At 33.6% G+C, this 20,584-nt stretch overlaps 2 protein-coding genes and 2 pseudogenes across 2 annotated transcripts; 3 read left to right on the forward strand and 1 right to left on the reverse strand.

Annotated features, from left to right (window-relative positions):
• Positions 1 to 332: 332 nt before the first annotated feature.
• On the forward strand, positions 333 to 2,984 carry LOC120171164. Its single transcript, XM_039178935.1, has 6 exons — positions 333 to 416; positions 803 to 883; positions 966 to 1,066; positions 1,541 to 1,610; positions 2,479 to 2,639; positions 2,766 to 2,984. The coding sequence occupies exons 1-6, from the start codon at positions 357 to 359 to the stop codon at positions 2,860 to 2,862; spliced, it is 570 nt and encodes a 189-aa protein (XP_039034866.1). The 5' UTR covers positions 333 to 356; the 3' UTR covers positions 2,863 to 2,984.
• Positions 2,985 to 3,309: 325 nt separating this feature from the next.
• LOC120171212 lies at positions 3,310 to 6,841 on the reverse strand (annotated as a pseudogene).
• A 1,534-nt stretch (positions 6,842 to 8,375) lies between these two features.
• LOC120171211 lies at positions 8,376 to 9,489 on the forward strand (annotated as a pseudogene).
• Positions 9,490 to 14,222: 4,733 nt separating this feature from the next.
• On the forward strand, positions 14,223 to 18,992 carry LOC120171210 (serine/threonine-protein kinase tricornered-like). Its single transcript, XM_039178958.1, has 14 exons — positions 14,223 to 14,696; positions 15,093 to 15,267; positions 15,418 to 15,501; positions 15,579 to 15,820; positions 15,898 to 16,114; positions 16,311 to 16,390; positions 16,684 to 16,768; positions 17,073 to 17,204; positions 17,306 to 17,419; positions 17,512 to 17,565; positions 17,880 to 17,964; positions 18,460 to 18,519; positions 18,627 to 18,738; positions 18,839 to 18,992. The coding sequence occupies exons 1-13, from the start codon at positions 14,437 to 14,439 to the stop codon at positions 18,680 to 18,682; spliced, it is 1,644 nt and encodes a 547-aa protein (XP_039034889.1). The 5' UTR covers positions 14,223 to 14,436; the 3' UTR covers positions 18,683 to 18,738; positions 18,839 to 18,992.
• The last annotated feature ends 1,592 nt before the right edge of the window (positions 18,993 to 20,584 follow it).

Raw genomic sequence — 20,584 nt, forward strand, 5'->3', positions numbered from 1 at the left:
AGAAGGAATATAAGAAATTGATGGCAGAAATGCTATGCTTGATGAGTTTTGAACATGAAGATGAAGAGGAAGACTAAAAAATGCCATCAATCAAAACAATAGATCTCACAGAAGATACAACTACCGTCAAAATAACCAAGACAAAAAAATAAAAATAAAAGTGTATGAAAAAACTTGTAAGATTTCCTACAGCATCAAGATAAGATGGAATAATGTGCCATAGTAATTCAAAGAATTGAATAAATTATGTAACTGTTCTACCAAAACAAACCAAACAAGTTATGATGGTATAAAAAGAAGTCAAGCCAAACATTATTGTTCCTGCCACAACAAGATAAGAATGAATAGTAAAGCTTATGAACTCCAGCATCAAGTGTTTCCATATCAATGCCAAAGTACGAGCATCAGATAAAATGGTAGACTAACATTTTATTATTTCAAACTTTTATGTATTATTATTTTTAATTATTGTATAACTTTAGTTATTTTCATTATCTGGAACCAATTGTTAAAAAAATAAAAAAATAAAAAAAATGAATAGAGTTCTCTATAAAAATGTTCTAATTTTATGTTGAAGGGCACAACCTCATTTCCCTATAAAATTCTCTGAATCAAAATTCTAGCTTTCTCATTTTAGTTTTATTACTATTTCTATATTAAAATTTTAATTGTATATTATGGGAATATCTTGATTGTTTAATTATTTAATCCAATAGCCGTTACGATATCGATTCATTTTTGAATTTCTGTTTCTCTTCTTTTTCATTATTAGAAAAGAATTGAAACCTTTGTGTTTTTCTAGGTCAAAGAGGATCAACGACGACACCGTCGGCGATGCTGGCTTCTCTGCTTAATAGAAGAGCTTCGAAATATCGAAAGACAAGTCACTTTCATCTTTTTCCTCATCCCGATTTTACTCGAATTAGATTTATGTTTTATATTCCTATTTCTAATTCTAAATGCAGGTGTATGATATGGAAACAAGTTATTTACAGGATCCCAGCCAATGCGGCCACGTTTTGAAAAGTTTTGAGGGATTCCTCTCTTCACCCAAGAACACTGCGCTGTATGGATTGCCTGATTTTTGTTCTCTGTTCTTCTGCTCATGTAAATTCAATTTATCGTTAGCAGAGCTGAAATTTCGTGTATCCTTCTCAATATCGTGTGCTTTTTGCCCCATCTTAGCCCTATGGTATACATAAACACATCACAAATTACAAATACGAATTCAAATGTGTAGTTTTGTGTTTATTACATAATTCTTATGTTTATTAAACTGTTGAGTTCTCATATAATTCCAGAATTGTCTGGTTTGTTCAATTATATATACTTGGGATTTGTTTAGGAAACGAACATGATTTGCAAGTGTAGATTTTATTAGATGTTAAGGACACAGCAGCTTAGCTGTTTTTTTTTTCTTTTGCTTTTGAAGTTCCAGTCCATGTGTAGTCTGACATTCCTCAAGAGCAATTCAATTCAGTGCAAACTTATCTTATGATTTTATATTGAATATGATCCGCCTGTCCAACTTGACTCGCAGCTTGAAGAGGTCCAGGAAGTTCCAGCTTGAAGATAGGCTATTTTCGCTGTCTTCTGCCATTTCACCTGCGGTGCGAGTTCTTAAATGGGCTTTCATTTTTTTTGTTGTTTGCTTGCTTATATCTACTACTTTTCAGGTCAAATGATGTGAAATTTGAAATTGGTTTTATCAAATGCTGGAACATAACAAGCTCTCATTTCTAAATGTTTCGTACAATAAGCAATATTTGAACCATCAGTTTGTTATGTGGGTTGCATTTGGATTTTGAAAGCATGCGATCAGTAATCGGATGAGGAATTTAGAATATGGATGAGATGGCTTTTGCTTCGTGTCCATCTGTGGTTTCTTAATTTGTTTCTGCTTGCGGGTTTGGTGTTGGACTGTTGGGTTCTGTTTCTCTTTTGGCATTGAATTGCATGCTCGGAAGCAGAATGCAAGACAACCATTCTAGTATCTGCTGAGAAGCTGATCAACTAAATGTAACTCTATGCAAGAATTGTGTTGCTATTGCTGCAAATAAAGGCACCATAATTGTTTGCCCTCATAAGCCAAAGCCTTTCTCAGTCTTCAACTATGCGCATTGAAGTTAATGAATTGTAGCCCCTTCTACAGAATCCTGCTAAATGTTTCCGAAATGGAACTATAAATTGCCAACTTAAGTAAGGTCGTCGTCAAAATACAGCACCTTTCTCCCTTCCGAACATTTCATCACTTGCGGTGATGGATACCATAAATGTGGGAATAAATCGTCATGAATTTCATGAAAGATGAAATTTTCATTAAAATAGTTATTTAGTGTTTACTGCAGCTAATTTTCCTTGGAAGTAACTGGATCGACAAAAAAAATATGGTGTCTACAACTTTTTTCTCTCTCTCAGAACTGCTCACTAGCAAGTTCCTCAAACTGATTTTTCCTCTGCTACTGTTTGCTTTTTCAGGCTGAAGAGGTTGCCGTGCGAGCCTGTAGCATGCAGGGTGTATCAACAAATTTCCTTTTTAATGTTTTGTTGTTTGTTGTTACTTTGTGTTTGGCAGATGGGAAATCGTACTGCTGCGGCGCAGGTCGGTCTAAGGGTGGAGGTTACTTTGCCAATGGGCAGTAAGTGCATTAAAATTGTAAAATTTACCTTGGTCCGAAATGATTGAAAACAAATAATTAAGGTCACACTTGCAAATGCTTTAAGATATTCTAATCCCCCAACAAACTGATGTCCGTGTTCTTCAGAGGAAAGCCAAAGAAGGGAAGAACTAGAGAAGCCAAGAGACAGAGACACTCTAGTGAACCAGATTTCGATGATGATGATCCTGATGTCACATTTTGAAACGAATTTCGACCTGATGAATTACTTCTCGGCCTCCCCACAAGCTTTAATGCCCGGTTTGTCGTCGGAAGATATTATTTTGTAGATTTTGAACTTTACTTTTTCAAGATGATCAAACTGAATCAGCGGTACATAATGTTACAATGTCGAATGACAATAAATGAACTTGTGTAAGGTTGAAAGCTGCTTCTCAGCAAGTTTCAAATGACTACCTTTTTAATAGTATTATTTATATGTCACATTCATATATTAATATCATTTCATGGTTTTTAACATGGCATTGCTATCAAGTAAATATGTTATACATGATCACAAAATTTGCTGGTGAAGTCTAAACATTCATCACTCGAATATTTAACTGCAATTAAGAATCTCAGGCAAACCTGATCCTGTAAATAAATGAATATAAACGTTCTTGTCGAAAATTCATTTATTTGCTGAAAATAATAAAAAAATTATTTATCAACTTAATTTCTCCCTGGAGAAGAAACTAACAAAACCCAGGTGAGCGGTAGAAAAAAAATATATCAGAGGGGGGTCAAATCGTACAATATCCATTAAAAAGAGATGATATTGACAGTGGGTGAAGCTAGACAAGGGCTTTACACCAATTTGTTGCATTTCTCTAAGCTTCCATATTGGGTAGAGGACACCCTCTCCAAGTTCTTCTACATCTACTTATTGCATGGCCCATGCATAATACACGGTGTGAATTGTATCCTAGCGGGGCAGTTTTAGAAGATTAGGATCAACATACAGTTAATGTTACGAAATACAAATCTCTTTAAAGGTATATGAACATAAGACATGTTCCACAGGTGCAGATAATTACTTGTGTCTCAAGTTATTGACGTCCATTCCTTTATAAACCTTATATGTCATGGCAAAGCATAAAAAAAAAAACTTTCATTTACCTTCCCTCCTTCCGTTATTTTACCCTCTCTATCTCGTATGCAGTGGATCTGTTGTGTTTGAAACTGTGAACATTGAAAGTACAAAGGTCACCAGCATCAGTTTCAAAAACCTTAAAATGCTTAAATCAAAGAAAGAAAGAAATTGAAGCAAAAGAATAAGAAACTCATACTGCCACTATGATAATGGGGGATGTCCCCATCATTTTGTTCTCTCTAACTTCGACGTCAGATATATGTAGAATCTGCAGCAATAGTAGGTGAAATTAGTAAACATCATTTCATATCAAGAATATAATTCAACATGACATTTACAACCCACTAATCCCAACTGCAATCTACAAGTCGACATATTTAAGGCTGTGATAATTTATAACCACACTTGATTATTAAAGGTAAATGTTTTCTTCCTTCAAATGTGACCATCTTATCATGTCCCATATAATAGGGCTTAAAGCGTTACATAGAATTGTCGGTCTTACCTTGTTATCAAAAAATATACCATGGCTCTGATAAGCAGTATGTTCAGCTTTGCACCTATCAATAACTTCAGGATTACAATACTTCTTCAAAGTTTCAACATCTCCCTGTGCGTATAAAGTTATATATATTATAGAGGCTGCCACTACCCAAGACACTTTTCATTTGAAAATATAAAACGCTAGAATATAAGCCAGCGAAACCCCTTACTTTTATATATGCATTAAGGACCAGTCTAACTGATTCTTGAACTTCTGCCACAAACTTTGGCAAAGAGAATGACCTACTCCATGCACAAAAGAATTCCATAGATCAAGAAATGGAACATTTAAGTACCAAAGCAAAAATAAAGGAGGGTTGAAAGTGACCATACGGATCTCGTCGGCGTATTTCTTTGTACGATGCTGCAGCATCTGTTTCTTGGAAGATACTCTTGTTTATACTGTCAAATCAAGAATAACGAAATCAGCATCCAAAACATCACATAAATTATTTTCTAATTCTTACGTTGAAAAGTTGCTAGAAGAGTAGCATGGAAAAAGAATAAAACACAACAAGAATCTATTGCATACTCCTGAATGTTGTGAACAATGGGGTTATCACTGGTCTCCCATATTTCACGCACATCCTCTGCTATCTGCCAGTTCAATATAAATTGTATTTCACAAACTGAGACACTCAAGTATAAGAAATAACCAAAATAAGTAAAAAAACTGTAATGTAAGGGCAGTGGGGATGAAAAAAAAAACATAGGTTGGAAACTTACCTCTTGGCCCTTTGTCACTACAGGTTTACCCATCCCACTAACACGCTTGAATAATGGATGACCTTGCATCTATACAGAAGGGAACAAAATCCATACAATAAGAAGGGAAACACAAGCAATAGATAGATGAAAATTAATTGATATTTGAGTAAACCTCAACACCGACGGTAAACTTACCTTCTCCTTTAATGCCACCCACTTTTTACTCCAACGGGACTGATTAGATGGCAAAATAACAATATCAGTTCTTGTACTTCTTTCACCTGTTGATGAGGGAGGGGCTGTATACTCCAGATGCTTTCTCTTACTTGGGTTACCACTTAACTCATCTTTAACAATGTCATAACCCTTCTTAGCTAAATCAACAACCTTAGCTTCCTTTAACCTTTGGAAAGCCAATGAAACCTTAGGAGAAGAAATGCGAGACTTAAATTTTCCAAATGCAGTTTCTGCAGTATCACCCGATCCAGATTGCTGGTAATTTTCTTCCTTGGATATCGCCTTACCTTCATCGTTCAAATTAGCACAATGCTGAGTTGAAGTATCGGTTGACTGCGAAGACTCTTCCTTTCCAATCCCAAAACTCTCCTTAACCTAAACCAACATAATAACTTGATAAGTGGTCAAAGATATCATTGTAGGTCAACTATTTGAATTTAGAAAACACCTCCTCTTTGGCAGCTGAAATCTTCTCTTTCATGTTGGCAGAAACATACTAACAACATAATAACAATCAACTATAAACTAGGTATCATTAACATAGAAAGCAGCTCCATCAAAAGCTTCATATTCAAGACAGATAACCTTTTCCACATCTCAGTTCCATCCCAATATTTAAATTACAATAAGACACTAATTTCATGGAGCAACAATAATTCTACACTATGAACAATATAGAATTTAAATTACCCATACAAAATCCAAGGGAGGTTGCTTTTCAGCAATCATCCTTAGCTTCTTGTACAAAGCAGCCTATCCTAGCTATGGTCAAATTCTAAATTATAACTAGTTGATTAAGCTCGATTACACATTTATTCTGCAAAATGAATTGGATAAAAATTACGGAATAAAGGCTACATATAACTTAATGGCTATCGAGTAATTGACATAAATATGCATTACAATGAAAAGCAACTTAGGAAGCACATCGTGTAAGCATATTTAGTTTGAGGCAAATACACTATGCATCAAATCCTGAAAGAACTACAAGTGAAGATAAATTTGAACCCCAACCTTTTTAGCAGTAGCTTCAGCCTCAGTCCAAGCACCATCGACCTGTTTGTAAATCTGCTCGGTCGTCTGCTTCGTTCTGCATTGGCCATTTCACCATCTCAGGATACCCCTTGATATACAATGGTATGTCTCAGCCTACTAACCCTAACAAATGCTAATTTTAGGACGAAACCGTTTTACGAGAGACATTACCTAACTTTCAGCTCTTCTGCTTTACCCTTTAGTTGCTCAACTGATTGCTGAAATTCCGAATTTCTACAGTATTGCAAAATACTACATCAAAAGAGACTTTTTTTTCCTTTTTCGAATTGAAAAACATTACTAGCTTCAAAATACCTGCTAGCTTCGCCTTTAATTTTCTTGGAGAACTCTTTGAAGACACTAAACTGACGATTGCCCGAGTATCAATTTCCAGACAGTAATCTTAGTCTCAAAATCCCACAACCACAAAAAAAAATGAAAAACAAGAACAGAACTTTACATTGTTTGAGAAACAAGCTAGCATCTTTGTACCTGTTGAGATGAAAGGCGTTGAGTAAGGGGATGTCTTGCAATGAAAAAAATCTCGAACCAGCTTCCCACTAGCCATAATCAAACAAATTTCTTCAGAAAACGTTAGTTTTCTTCTTCCTTTTTACATATGCATCGGGTGTGGGATTCCCTCCAAAACAAGTATATAAGAAGACTTTGAATTTATATTTTGGGAATGAAAATTTAGGTTATTTGGTTAGTGAAATGAACCAGAATTTTCTTCTGAAAAAAACGATAGAATTAAGTGGCGCCTGATGCTTGAAGAGCAATGAAGTTTCGAACTTTGATATCAAAGTTGAGTCGAGGACTAGGGTTTTCGATCCTAATGTTTGTTGTGAAATTACCTGAAAGGACCCTCCTAAAGGTTTAACAAAAGAACTGCTCTCCAATATAACCAGAAATTACATTTCCCATAAACAAAAGGCCGGAAAGCCTGTTAATTCCTTGACCCAGAATTGCCCAAAAACAAATTCACTAAAGGGACTCCCTTATCAGTGCATTTTGTCAAAACAAAAGTGCAGAAGCCCTGCGGAAAGAGAATGCAAAACCTCCACAAAGCTTTGTTTTGAAGCTCCACCTTAACTCATGTCGTGTGCACTTCATCTCCTTCCCAATAAAATCCTGGTGAAATTTTATCTTCTTTTCTCATTTTGTGGTGTGCTGTTTCCTTTCAATTTCTTTACTTTTTGTTTGGTTACCAAGAAAAAAAGAAAAGAAAAGGAAAGGAAATGTTTGTTCAACTTGAGGTTGAGGGTTGTAATTAGTGTCTCTTACGCACATCCCATTTTTCAGTAATGGGCGTTTTTCCATTTTGAACTTATTCTATTTGGCCTCTTTTTTTTTTTTTTAAGTTTCTAGTCTTAATCTTATATCCTTAAATTGTAATGACTGTTCATGCTGGATTCTATGAAATGCTTTGTTGAATAAGTCAGGTTGACATGTTGAATTTGTTTATATCTGTATTCTCTTGTTTTCTGCTATTTTTTATTTGCTTTTTTGAAAGTGGAAAAATTAGTGAATTGTACAATTGATATTAGCATCAAGATTGAGTAATTTTCACTTGTGATGAGTTAAAGCTGAAAGAGATCGTCTCTTGTTTCGTTGTTTTTGTCATTACGGTGTTGATGCGGCAGTGACGACGGATGCAAAAATATTTTTCATGGGCAAATTATATTAACAACAGACATTTTTTGGACGGGTGTGGATAAATAAAATTTTAGAATAGGCACAACTAGTAAAATAAATAATTAACAGAAAGAATATCGGACTTCAGGGTGGGCAACAACACTTGCATCTGCCATTGGTGCAGGGTAAAGTAAGTAAAATAGACTTGGGTTGATCTGTATTTGTGAGAAAAGGGTTGATTACTCACGATTTGGTTGATACGAAACTTTGTTTTTATTTTTTCTGTTTAAAGGTGTTGTAACTTTTTGAAGATTGTTGTTCATTGTGCGATTTATCTAAGGTGGTTTCCGGGCTAGATTGTTGTTTAACGATACTTATTTGGATTTCCGGCAATTGCTTTATGGGTAAAGAATTAGGTCTAGAGATAGTTTTGCTTATTAAATTGTCGTTTTCTTAACTTTGTGTCACTCAATACTGATCTGATGTATTATGGACCAACAGTCTGCAGATATCTCTCCTACTCGGGCATTTCTGGAAGAGTGGTGACGCTTTCTCCGTGCTCTTCCCATAGCGACCACAGAAGTTTCACAGAGTCAAAGATTACATCTTTGAAATGTAGTTCAAGGGGAGCACCCTTTTTGTGCAGAGCAGGCTCTAGTGGTCACAGGAGAAGCCCCGCCGTGCCGAGGCAAAGACATTGGTTTCGAGGGAGGAAGCCAAAGGAAGAGAGAGAGAGAGATTATTGAAAATCTAGATGAATCTGAAATGATATCTTCAAAATATGGACCAATATTCTCCCTTTCTGGTTCCCCAAAATTTCAAGCCACTGCAGCCCCAGGTCCAAGAGAGGAGGAGATTGTGGAGCATTTTAGGAAGGTCCAAACTGAGCTTCGAGAAAGAGCTGCAGTTAAAGAAGAAAAGAAAAGTGAAGCCTCACAGGGAAAGAGCAAAGAGAGTGAAACGGTTGATTCTCTCCTTAAGCTGTTGAGGAAGCACTCGGTTGAACAAGGTAAGAAAAACAACAGCAGAGACTTGAATTTAGACAATCCAGAAGTGAATGGCTCTTATAGCGAAGATCAAAGCTCCAGTTTCTTTGGTTCAAACGATAGAGCTAGGAGTGAGACCAAAGAATCCAATACCCCTACTTTAAGCAGACCAGCATCAAACCTCCGATAAAAGTCACCTGTTCGGCAAATTTATTCAGATATGAAAAGAATATCGATTTTGGAGTCACATCCTGCAGCTGATCATGTGCATGAAATAGAGGAGGAAATAGAGTCTGAGTCTGAGCCAGAGCTTGAGCTCGAGTCCGAATCAATCTATCAAGAATATATCGGATGATTTTATAGAGGATGAATCTTCTGATGTTGATGAGGAAGACAGAGAACGGAGTGAACATGAGGATTTAAGTGCATTGAAGCTGCCAGAACTGAGGGCACTCGCAAAATCTCGTGGGTTAAAGGGTTTTCCAAAATGAAAAAGGGTGATTTGGTGACGCTACTTGGTAGCTCGGGCTAATCAATTGAAGCCAAAAACTAAAGATCACTTGCATTTTGATAGTTGTGATTTGTGAGATTCTCATTTTGGTTTTCATACTACTTATTTTCTGTTTGTTATTGACCTGCCCAAAAATCCTTCCAAGGGGCGGGAAGCTATGGATGTTTTGATTTAGTACTGTCAAGTGTCACAGTTTTTTTAAATTTCATTACAGGAATATCTATTTAAAGATATCTCTCAACCTTTGATATTGAAAGATTATACTTGGCATTCTCGGTGCTCGAATCCGAGTCCTCAAAGAATAACAACAATTCCTTTACCACACTTGGTTCATGCTAGACTCGTGCTTTTTTAAATTCATTCTATTTTTCCCTTGGGATTCTTATGTTTTGTCTGCAATCCTAAATGTTATGATGTTATTCCAAGCTCCCTTCCCTGGTTTTGCAAATGTCAATATCTCGAACTCTTAATCTTACTTAAAAGATTAGTATTTTATCTCATTATATCAATTGATTGTTTGTTGGGTGTTGATATTTTTTAAAATAATGCCAACGTTTTTAATATTTTTATATAAAATATCAAGAAAGGTGTTTTTCTAAATAAAAAAAATTTGGGTGTCAAATAAAGGTATCTTGGTCCATGATCCACACAAGTATTTGTTCAGATGGTACCAATTTTGAGACCAATAAAGTAATAGTGGAGGTTATATGTAAATTGAAAAGTAAATATTTTCGAAAATTAAATCATGCAAGGTTTCCATATGTTACATTGGATCTGTCAAAAATGATAAAGTAGGAATTAATTGAACTCAATTGTGCAGTGTTAGTTTATTTTAAGAGATACTAATTATTTTTAAAGTTGTGTCAATATTAAAAAATGTTAATTTTATTTTAAATATTTTTTTACATAAAATTTATAAAAAAAGGGTAAAACACATAGATGATCCCAACTATAATACGTTACTTTGTTGAGTCCTCAACTTCTAAAAGTTATAAAGTACTCATTTGATTATAAGGTGTTATTTTGTCGAGTCCTCTGATTATTGAAAGTTACAAAGTAGTTGCATGACTCTTCATATGTTCAAACTTATCATTTTTTGTTAAAAATTTGATTACGATCTGAACTGGACATTAACACTGAATGAATCTCGCAATAAAGACAATAGGGTGACATTGTTTTAATTTTCAAGGAGTAGACAAATTTAAAATTATCTATTAAAAATTTGGAAGCAAAGATTCTATAAAAACAATTCCTTTACCGCACTTGGTTCGTACTAGATTCATACTAAAGATTCTATAAAAATTATTTCAATGTGCCAAAAAGCTAAAAAGACACATTAAAAATTACTTATAATTAAATTTGAAATATTAAAAAAACACAAACACACAGAGAAAACATCAATGATTACGTTAGTCTTGTGAAAGTCATAGTAAACGAAATAAAGAAAAATAATAAAACTCTCAATGAGATTGGAGTGATAGAAAGAATTTTACGATGACTGACATGAAAATTTAACTACGTGATCATTGCAGTTGAAGAGTTAAACATTTGTATCAAATATCGATCGATGAGTTTGTAAATTTACTCTAAACTCATGAGTAGAAACTAAAATAAAAGTAATAAAAATTAGGAGTAAATTTTGCAAAACAAGTTAAACGGTAATAAAACTGAAGTCAACAATAACTATACATGAGACGGAAGAAACTTATAGAATATATAATCCTCTTATCAAGAAATAATATTTTTAAAAACTTCGAATTTGGTGATACAAAACACCGAAGACGAAACAAATAAAAAACAAAATCGAAGGATTAAATTTTAAACGAAGATAAAATTAATAATAAACTTATCAATCATATTAGGAGAGTCATGTTATTTCTTCAATTTCCTGACTTCTTTTTCTCTTATTTCTTCGTTTGAAGTCCTACTACTGCTAATGTCATCTCCCCTCAAATTACTTATCTTCTGTTTTAAAGGACATTTTTCTAGTACTATTCTTTTCACAAGCTAATCTCAATGGTTAAAGGAATTGTTGTTATTTCTAAAGATTATAGGTTCTAGCACAGCGATTACAACAGAGAGATTGAAAATATATTTATAACAAATACTACTTGTAATTGTCGCGACAGTCTTTCGTTTGGGTCCGAAATTGGACTTCGATTTGAATAAGTGGGTTAGAGTCGCCACCAATTATTTAAAAAAATATTTGGGCTGATCGAACACCATCTTACCTGATCTGCATTTTACCAGAAATGTGTTGGGTTCGGGAGTCGGTTACAGTCAAGGAAGGATTAGCACCCTTGTACTGCCCTTTGGGTACCAATTAATTTGTCGGTTGTCTTAATTGCGAAAATTAAAATTTAAAACCCGATTTTAATTACTTACATTCGATTGATTAAAAATTTCCCTAAAAAGTCAAGAATATTGTTAGATTGAAAAATAAAAATAAATATGAAAAAAAGAAAACATATTAATATAATAATAATAAAATAAATAAAATTTAGTAAAAAGAAAAATAATAAAATAATAAAAACGAAATAAAATAAAAAATAAAAAAGGTCAAATTTTGAAATAAAAAATAAAAATAGAAAATGTTAAGAAAATAAATATTAACAAAAAAAACACCGAAAAATAAATACATAAAAATATCAAAATGAAAAAAAATTAAAATAACAGTGGCTAAAATGATATATTTACAAATGTCATAGCCCAAATTTGAACATCCACAAAAATATATAAAACACTAAATCAGTGACCAAATTATAACATTTATAAATATCGTGGCCAAAAATTTAAAATCAAATATTCACATTAATCACATAACAAGTAGAAAACATGACTAAAATATAAGTAATGAAACATTAATGCTCAAAATAAAATAAGGTAAAAGTTCATTAAGTGGTTGAAATATAAACTTTCAAAGATATAGGACCTAAAACATAATTTACCCATGAGTGAAAATACACAGAAGGTCCCTCCCCAAAACGGCATCGTTTGGGGAGGGATATAAATACCCCAAATCCGGCCCTAAATGGCCATTCCCCTTCATTTTCCTATTTTTTCTTCTCTCTCTAAACTCCTTCGCCAGAGAGATGTCGGCCGTCATACACTGGTAATTTTGGTTACCGCCGGCGAAGGCCGATGACTTAAAAACACCCCAAAATAATCATCGGACTCCCCTAAAGCTGAATCTAAACATCACTTAACCTAAATCTTACCCAAACGTTTTAGATCTAGACATTTACCTTCGAAAACTCGATGCTTCCAATGACCCTTTCGATTTTCGGCGACTGTTCTTCGAAAGCTCCTGGCTTTTTGTGATATCCTTTCAGGAATATTCGAATGCTTTTCGATTTTTGCTTGGTTTTTGTCTATGTTTCTATTAGATTTTTCGGGGTTTTTTGCTTGATGACTCTATAGTGTGGTTGTTGTGGTGTTGTGTTGTTTGCGATATTGGTTTGTTTGGTTCTGTTTTCCTCTGTTGGTTGCCTGATCGTTGTTGATGTCCTCCGTTTGGCCTCACCGAGGGCTTTTTATAGCCTCGGTTTTGGCTGTTTTGGGTCCCGAACGGGACGGGATGTACGGTTGTGGGTTGATCGAGAACCCCAGGATGGTTTAGTCCTGGGTTTTTGGCCGACATTTCGGCCAACCTGTTGGCACATGGAGATTCCTCTTCTGGCGACGCCCCTGCTAAAACGTGTAACCATAGTTCGGGATTTTGGGTTGGGTCAGGCCCTCCCAATCCGGGTCTACTGGATTAGGCTGACCCGGTTGGATTTCCTGTTAGACCAGAATATTGACTCATTATTGGACCTGGACCACAATAAAATAAAATAAATTAATAAAATAAATAAAATAAATAATAATAATAATAATAATCAAAAAGTAAAACTATCTATTATCTAAAATTTTAAAAAGTTTTCAAAACTATATATTATATAGTTTTCAAAATGTTTTTGAAAATTATATAATATATATATATATATATATATTCAAAATTTTTAAAAACTATATATTATATAAGTTTTCAAAATGTTTTAAAAACTATATATTATATATATTTTCAAAATGTTTTTAAAAAACCATATATTATATAAGTTTTCAAAATGATTTTCAAAACTATATAATATATACATTTTCAAAAATTGTTTTCAAAACTATATATTATATATAAATTTTAAAAATCATTTACAAATATATATATATATATATATATATAAAATAAATAAAAAATAAAAAAATCTGGACGAAAATGAATGTCCACAATAATCATATTAGCTTAATAAAATTTTTGTAGTGCTTTTCCATTTTTATGGTGGTAACGTACAAAGTAAAAGGAGTAAATCATGAAGAAATTCTATTTTTAAAGTGTGATAGATTATTATCATTAATCATTTGATTTAATAAGATGATGTATTAGATTTTGTAAATAAATTCGGAAGTCCAAATCTTAATATAAAAAATGAAATAAATTATATCAAAATGATCACCACATAATATATCTCTATAATATCCTTTAAGGATTAAATTAGTAGGATATTAAAAATTAAAATTAATTTTTTAAAATTAAAAGATTTAAATAAAATCTAAAAAATTTAATAATTTTTACGGCATATCCAGTTAAAAAATTAATGGAAGAAGACTAATTTATTATTTTTTTAAAATAGATGGCTATTTGTAAATTTTCATAATCGGAGACTTAACAAAAGGCACCCTATAACGATAAATGACTACTTTTGTATTTGACCCAAAATATTTGAAAGGAAAACGATTCGAAATTGCTGGGAGAGCTTTTCGCGGATCATATTGTCTTAACGAAAACCACGCAGTAGCATGAATTTCTTTTGCTGGCTTTACTTTTCCATTTTCTCATCATTTCAAAAAGTTCAGATATCTGTTTATTTTTCCCTTAAAATTTTCCAATTGCGTTTATTTTTTCCTTTTTTTTGGTCAATTTCCTATTTAGTATTGAAATGCAGACTGCGGGGGGAATTTGATTGAGGTTTGAAATTTGATTTTTGATTAGATAAAATGGAAAAGGAAAAGGAAATACGTCGAGGAGTTGGCTTTCGAAGTTACAGCCAAGGGATAAGAATAAGTCTTCGTCTAAGAAGAAGTCCGGCAGTGGAGGCGGCGGAGGAGGAGGAGGAGGAGGAGGAGGGGAATCAAGGTGCCGAGTTGGACGAAGAAGCTCTCTCCAATGTCACCAAACAAAAAGTTTCCGCTGCCAAGCAGTACATTGAGAATCATTACAAGGAGCAAATGAAGAATCTCCAAGACAGAAAAGAGCGGTACGGCTTCCTAATCTTATGCTTAATTTTGCCTAGAGTATCTTCCGTTTTCTTATATAATTCGCAAATATATTGTGAAATCCGAGTAAATTATTGTTATTAGTAGAGACTAGAAATTTAAATTGCATTCGTGGTTACATTATCACCATCTCAATCGGTTATAAACATATTTTGACATCTTATCATCTTTTTAATTGATCTAATAATTTTATCACAAAATTCTTATGATATTTGGAATATTTGTTTGGCGAACTGATTTCAGCCTTTCAGGACAGATAAAAATTTATTGCAGATTTTATACAGATATTATGACATTGTGTATTTTGTTATAATATTTTTCAAATTTTAGTAGATTATTATCTTCTATATTAAAGAAACTCATATTCTAATTAATAGACGAATGGTCCTGGAAAAGAAGTTGGCGGATGCTGATGTCTCTGAAGAAGATCAAAACAACTTACTGAAGTTCTTGGAGAAAAAGGAAACTGAGTACATGCGCCTTCAGAGGCATAAAATGGGTGTTGATGACTTTGAATTATTAACTATAATTGGCAAGGGTGCGTTTGGAGAGGTACACTTCTATATAATGTCAACTCTAATAGATCATCATCTACTTTGTCCTTGTGCAAGGAGCACTAATTCTATAGACTACTCAGTTTCCTTGTTGTCTGATTAAAACTAACCTTTTGATTTCTTCTTTTTATTTTATTTTTTGGTGCAGGTTAGAATTTGTAGGGAAAAGACATCAGGCCAAGTATATGCCATGAAGAAGCTTACGAAATCAGAAATGCTTCGAAGAGGCCAGGTATTATTTATTCTGGCCAAATGGTGGTGTCGTGGTTATGTATACTACTCATTTGGGTGGTTTCAATCGTATTTCAGGTTGAGCATGTGAAAGCTGAAAGGAACCTGCTTGCTGAAGTTGACAGCAATTGTATTGTCAAGCTCTACTTTTCTTTCCAGGATGATGAGTTCCTTTATCTTATAATGGAATATCTACCTGGTGGAGATATGATGACGTTACTTATGAGAAAGGATATATTGACTGATGACGAGGCTAGATTCTATGTTGCAGAAACAGTTTTGGCTATCGAGTCTATCCATGTGCACAATTATATTCATAGGTTAGTCTATAGATAAATCGAACAGTCTAGATGATTTCTCTTGCGAAAGGTTAACCTTTGGAGTCTAAATGCTGCAGGGATATCAAGCCTGACAACTTGCTTCTGGATAGATATGGACACTTGAGATTGTCAGATTTTGGACTATGTAAACCTTTGGATTGCAGTACTCTCGAGGAACAGGATTTTTCAGGAGGCAGCGCTAGTGAGATTTCTGAATCTGAAGAACGCTCAGGAGCTTCAAAACGAACACAGCAAGAGCAACTAGAGCATTGGCAAAAGAATCGAAGAATGCTTGTAAGTTATATACATTGGTGCTCTGAGCTATGTTACTTTTATCTGGTGTATTAAACATAGTCTAATCTATGCATCTTTTCACTCATGGAATCACTGAATGAAGACCCTGACCCTTTGTTTTGGTCTTTTAGACTTAGAAATCAGCAGTGGCTGTTAGATGATTCATGTTTTTTGGGTCCAATTCTTGAATTTGCAGGCCTTTTCTACTGTTGGAACTCCCGACTATATTGCTCCAGAAGTCCTCTTGAAGAAGGGTTATGGAATGGAATGTGATTGGTTAGTAGCTATCATTTCGAAGTAAAATTCCATTTTGTTTCACATTCCAATATCCGTTTGGGTTTGTTTGACACTGCTATTTAAATAATAGCTGTTTAATTTAGAAACTTAATTGATTATGTTTAGTTTCAGGCTAGGATGATGACTCCTTTCTGAAAGGTTAACATCCATCTGTCCATAACACAGTAAAATGAAGTGTTGTCTACCGACAATGTCTATAATGCCTTAGTTTCTTGCTCCGGCAATCTTATGGACTGTTGTGAGTTGTGACGGATGAAAGTTATTTTGCACAGGTGGTCACTTGGTGCCATTATGTTTGAAATGCTTGTGGGATATCCACCTTTTTATTCAGATGATCCAATGGCAACTTGTAGAAAGGTAACCTGAGAATATCACTAATTAATGTTATGTGCTTTTTCCTTGTTCGATTTGTTACTTCATCTGGTTCCGATTCTGGCTCTGGCTCGTGTTATCTCTGTTTCCAATTTCTGCTACTTAAATTTGAGGAACATTTATTTGGTCCTGGTTATGCTGAGGCTGAAACATGAAAAGAAATCATAATCCAGTGATAAAAGCATTTGTTTATTTTTCTTAGTTTTTTTCCTATGAATTTATGAAGAAAAAGGAGAATTTAAAAAAGTTTCATTTTTCTAATAATATTACATTTTTATTCCTTTCACAGATTGTAAACTGGAAAAATCATTTGAAGTTTCCTGAAGAAGCCATGTTATCTCCAGATGCAAAAGATCTGATTAGCAAACTATTGTGTAATGTCAATCAAAGATTAGGATCGAATGGGGCAGGTGAAATTAAGGTGTTGTTTTATGTATCCTGTCTATTCTAGATTCTTGAATCTGTTCCTTAAAACTTGCTTCTGAATGAAGGAGATTATCTTGCTTCATTTTACTTCTCTAGGCTCATCCATGGTTTCAAGGTGTAGACTGGGATAGGATATATCAAATGGATGCTGCATTTATTCCTGAGGTTAATGATGAATTAGATACTCAAAATTTTGAAAAGTTTGATGAGGTACTTGTATCCCTTAAATTTTGGACCCATGTTGCTGTTTGTGTTGCGACTTTAATGTCATCCATGATGTTTGCTTATTTTTCGCCATGCAGTCTGATGATACTCCAGATCGAAAACCGTCATCAAAATCTGGCCCATGGAGGAAAGTAAGTTTTAAGTATATTTTGTATTAGCATCTTTGTCATTTATCCTTTACATTTCAGTCTGTGTGAGCTAATGACAAATTTATTGCTTTCTTTTTTCTCTCTTACCATTTATTGATTCTAAGATTCTTTTTTCTGATAGAACATATTAAGATTCTTTTAATTTGGTGTGTGTGTTGTTTGAGTGTCAGAGTTATTTTCATTATAGTTCGAGAGTTTTCATGAAAATTCATTTCATGATTTTCATCTCTCTAATCCTGACATGGCTCAGCAATTCATGACAACCATTTTTCATTGATTATCCATCTACTTTGCAGATGCTTTCCTCAAAGGACCTCAACTTTGTGGGATACACATACAAAAATTTTGAAATTGTCAATGATTGTCAAGTACCTGGGATGGGTATTCTTCTTTCTCCGCTTTATTTATCGAATTATGTATGTAGGCAAGCATGGTATTGGTTTCAGAATCATGTGCAACAATGCATATTTCAAGATGCTAAAGCTTATGATTATTAATACTTTGTATGAAATCCGGTTGTCTGAATAATGCGTCTTAACTTGTTTATTCTGATGATATAGTTGTTTTAGTAATTCTAACTAAAGATTTCCCCCGTCACTGAATTTAATGGTTACCACAATAGATCCAGGGTAATGTGAATGCAATCATTTTCTTATGGATGTTACTAAGACTCGTTCGCTGTCTAATATCCATGGTTATGTGTATGACATGAGTGTCAATCCGAATACCTAAAGAAATATGGAATTGTCACAGCAACATAGTATCCATACAGTTTCATTTGGGGTCAATCTTTCAAATGACCAACACAAACCAACTCGAAAGTACGCCAAGTTTTCTACTATGGAAATTAACATGACATTTGCTTTCTCTTTGTAGCTGAGTTGAAGAAGAAGAAGGGCGCCCAACCAAAGAGGCCGTCAGTGAAGACGCTTTTCGGTACTCTGGCAATCCTTTTCCCTAACTATACTGCATATATCGGAGGTCATTCTTTTTCCATACAAGTAAACATACCTCACTGCCACTTTATTTGACATGCTTCATAGATGGCGATGCAGAGTCGCAGGATGGTTCCGACTCGACTAATGATCAGTCTGTTTAACGTAGCTTTGTTTCTGAATCACTTAAGGAATCCACTGAAAAGCAGTGCGGATCCAAGTAAGTTGCCCCATTTTTTCGAACCAAGTGGATGCAGGTGCATCCCTATCCAGTAAACCAACTCAAAGGGTATTTTTTTCTTTCATGCTGGCTTTTGCAGTTGGACTCATTGGTGGATGGTGACTATATCTGCAGGAATTTCAGGTTTGGTTTACAGCTTAAGGTCTAAATCTGCAAGGAAAGATATTGCGAATAATTTTTTTTATGTTTTATTGTTTAAATAAAGATAAAAAGAATCAAGAGAATAGAAAGGGAGGAGAAAAGGAGTAAATTGTAAGTAGTGATTCATTTTGAAATAGGTGTGAAAATGGTTTATTGTTCTTAGTGTAAAGAACAGCAAAATATATGGATTTTCCAAAATCATTATAACATAGATGAATGAGTCTACGTTGCATACCGAAATATGTCATTAATGTAACATACCAAAAATACCATTAATTAAATTCTCCTTATTAAGTAAATGTTAAAAAACTCAAACCCCGCTTCATGATTAGTCCACTAATTTCGTAGGATAAAATCTTTAAATAGTCACTAAATTATGTTAAATTAATTTTTTTAGATATTAAACTTTCAAAAGTTATATAATAGATATTGAACTTTATTTTTTTATAAAATAGATAGAACAACTTTAATTGTCATTAGAGTGAAGTGATATATTAAATTAATAAAATAATCTCATTTGATCCCTCAATTATAAATAAATTTTAATTTTTGATAATTTTTTAACATTTCCAAGTAATAAGTATAATTTTTTTTGAAAAAATTATAGAAATTCACAATTTATTTCTAAAATTATAAATTTATGAATTTTTAATTCATAATTTTTTTTTTATAAATTTTTTTAGTTTAGTTATGATTAAATTTATATAATTTATAATTTTCGAGGTCTAACTGTTTCAATTATCAGAACGAGAAGCGTAAGGCCCTCAGACCGATGCGGGTGGCCTGATTGATCGGGGTGTCACATTAGGGCCATCAGAGTGACCCACCGTAAAAATCTCAGAAAAATTAAATTTTTTGTTAAAACAATTAAAATCATAAATCAATTTATAAATACAAAATTAAAATTACAATATTCAGAAATAAAACAGATTTCAGACTTAGATATAAAAACAAAATACAAGTTACATGCCCCCTAAACACATGCACCATACTCCGCAAACAACGTCAGTGAAACTCTTTTACTGATGTCGATAGTTGCACTATTTTAATCGTTTTAACCTGAAAGGTGAGTAACAGAGTGAGCTTTGGAAAGCTCAGTATACAGAACTACCAGTTGATGCTGAAGGACATAAATGGAAAACCATAAAATTTAATTGTTGATTCCAATGTATACATGTTTTTATGTTAAGTTGAGGCCCCGTTGATACCTCAGGTAGTAAAAGACAGGAAGCTTATAATTCAGAGTAAACGTTTGAAGGACTAGATTCAGGATATCAGAACAGGGTATCTAGTGTGTTCCCACATAACTAGTGAAGATGTACATATCTTTTTAAAATAGTAACAGTTTAAAACATATTTTTCAAAAGCCATAGTAAAACACTCCAACCGAACGTCGATATGCAGTTCCCCAGAACTAGGGCTGTAAATGAGACGAGACAGATCGCGAGCTACTCGAGATTGACTCGATCTTGGCTCGATAAATACTCGGATCGAATGGACTCGACTCGAGCTCGAACTCGACTCGAGATCTTAACGAGCCAAAACGAGCTACTCGATACTCGACTCGAAAAGCTCGTGAACAGCTCGAAAAAAATGTTATATTATAATTTTAGATTTTTTTAAAATTACATTATTAAAATATATTATTGATGAATAAATATTCTTAAATTGAAAATGGTTAAAA

The sequence above is a fragment of the Hibiscus syriacus genome, unplaced genomic scaffold, assembly GCF_006381635.1.
Source record: "Hibiscus syriacus cultivar Baekdansim isolate YM2019G1 unplaced genomic scaffold, ASM638163v2 tig00111812_pilon, whole genome shotgun sequence".
In the NCBI taxonomy this organism is placed as follows: Eukaryota; Viridiplantae; Streptophyta; class Magnoliopsida; order Malvales; family Malvaceae; genus Hibiscus; species Hibiscus syriacus.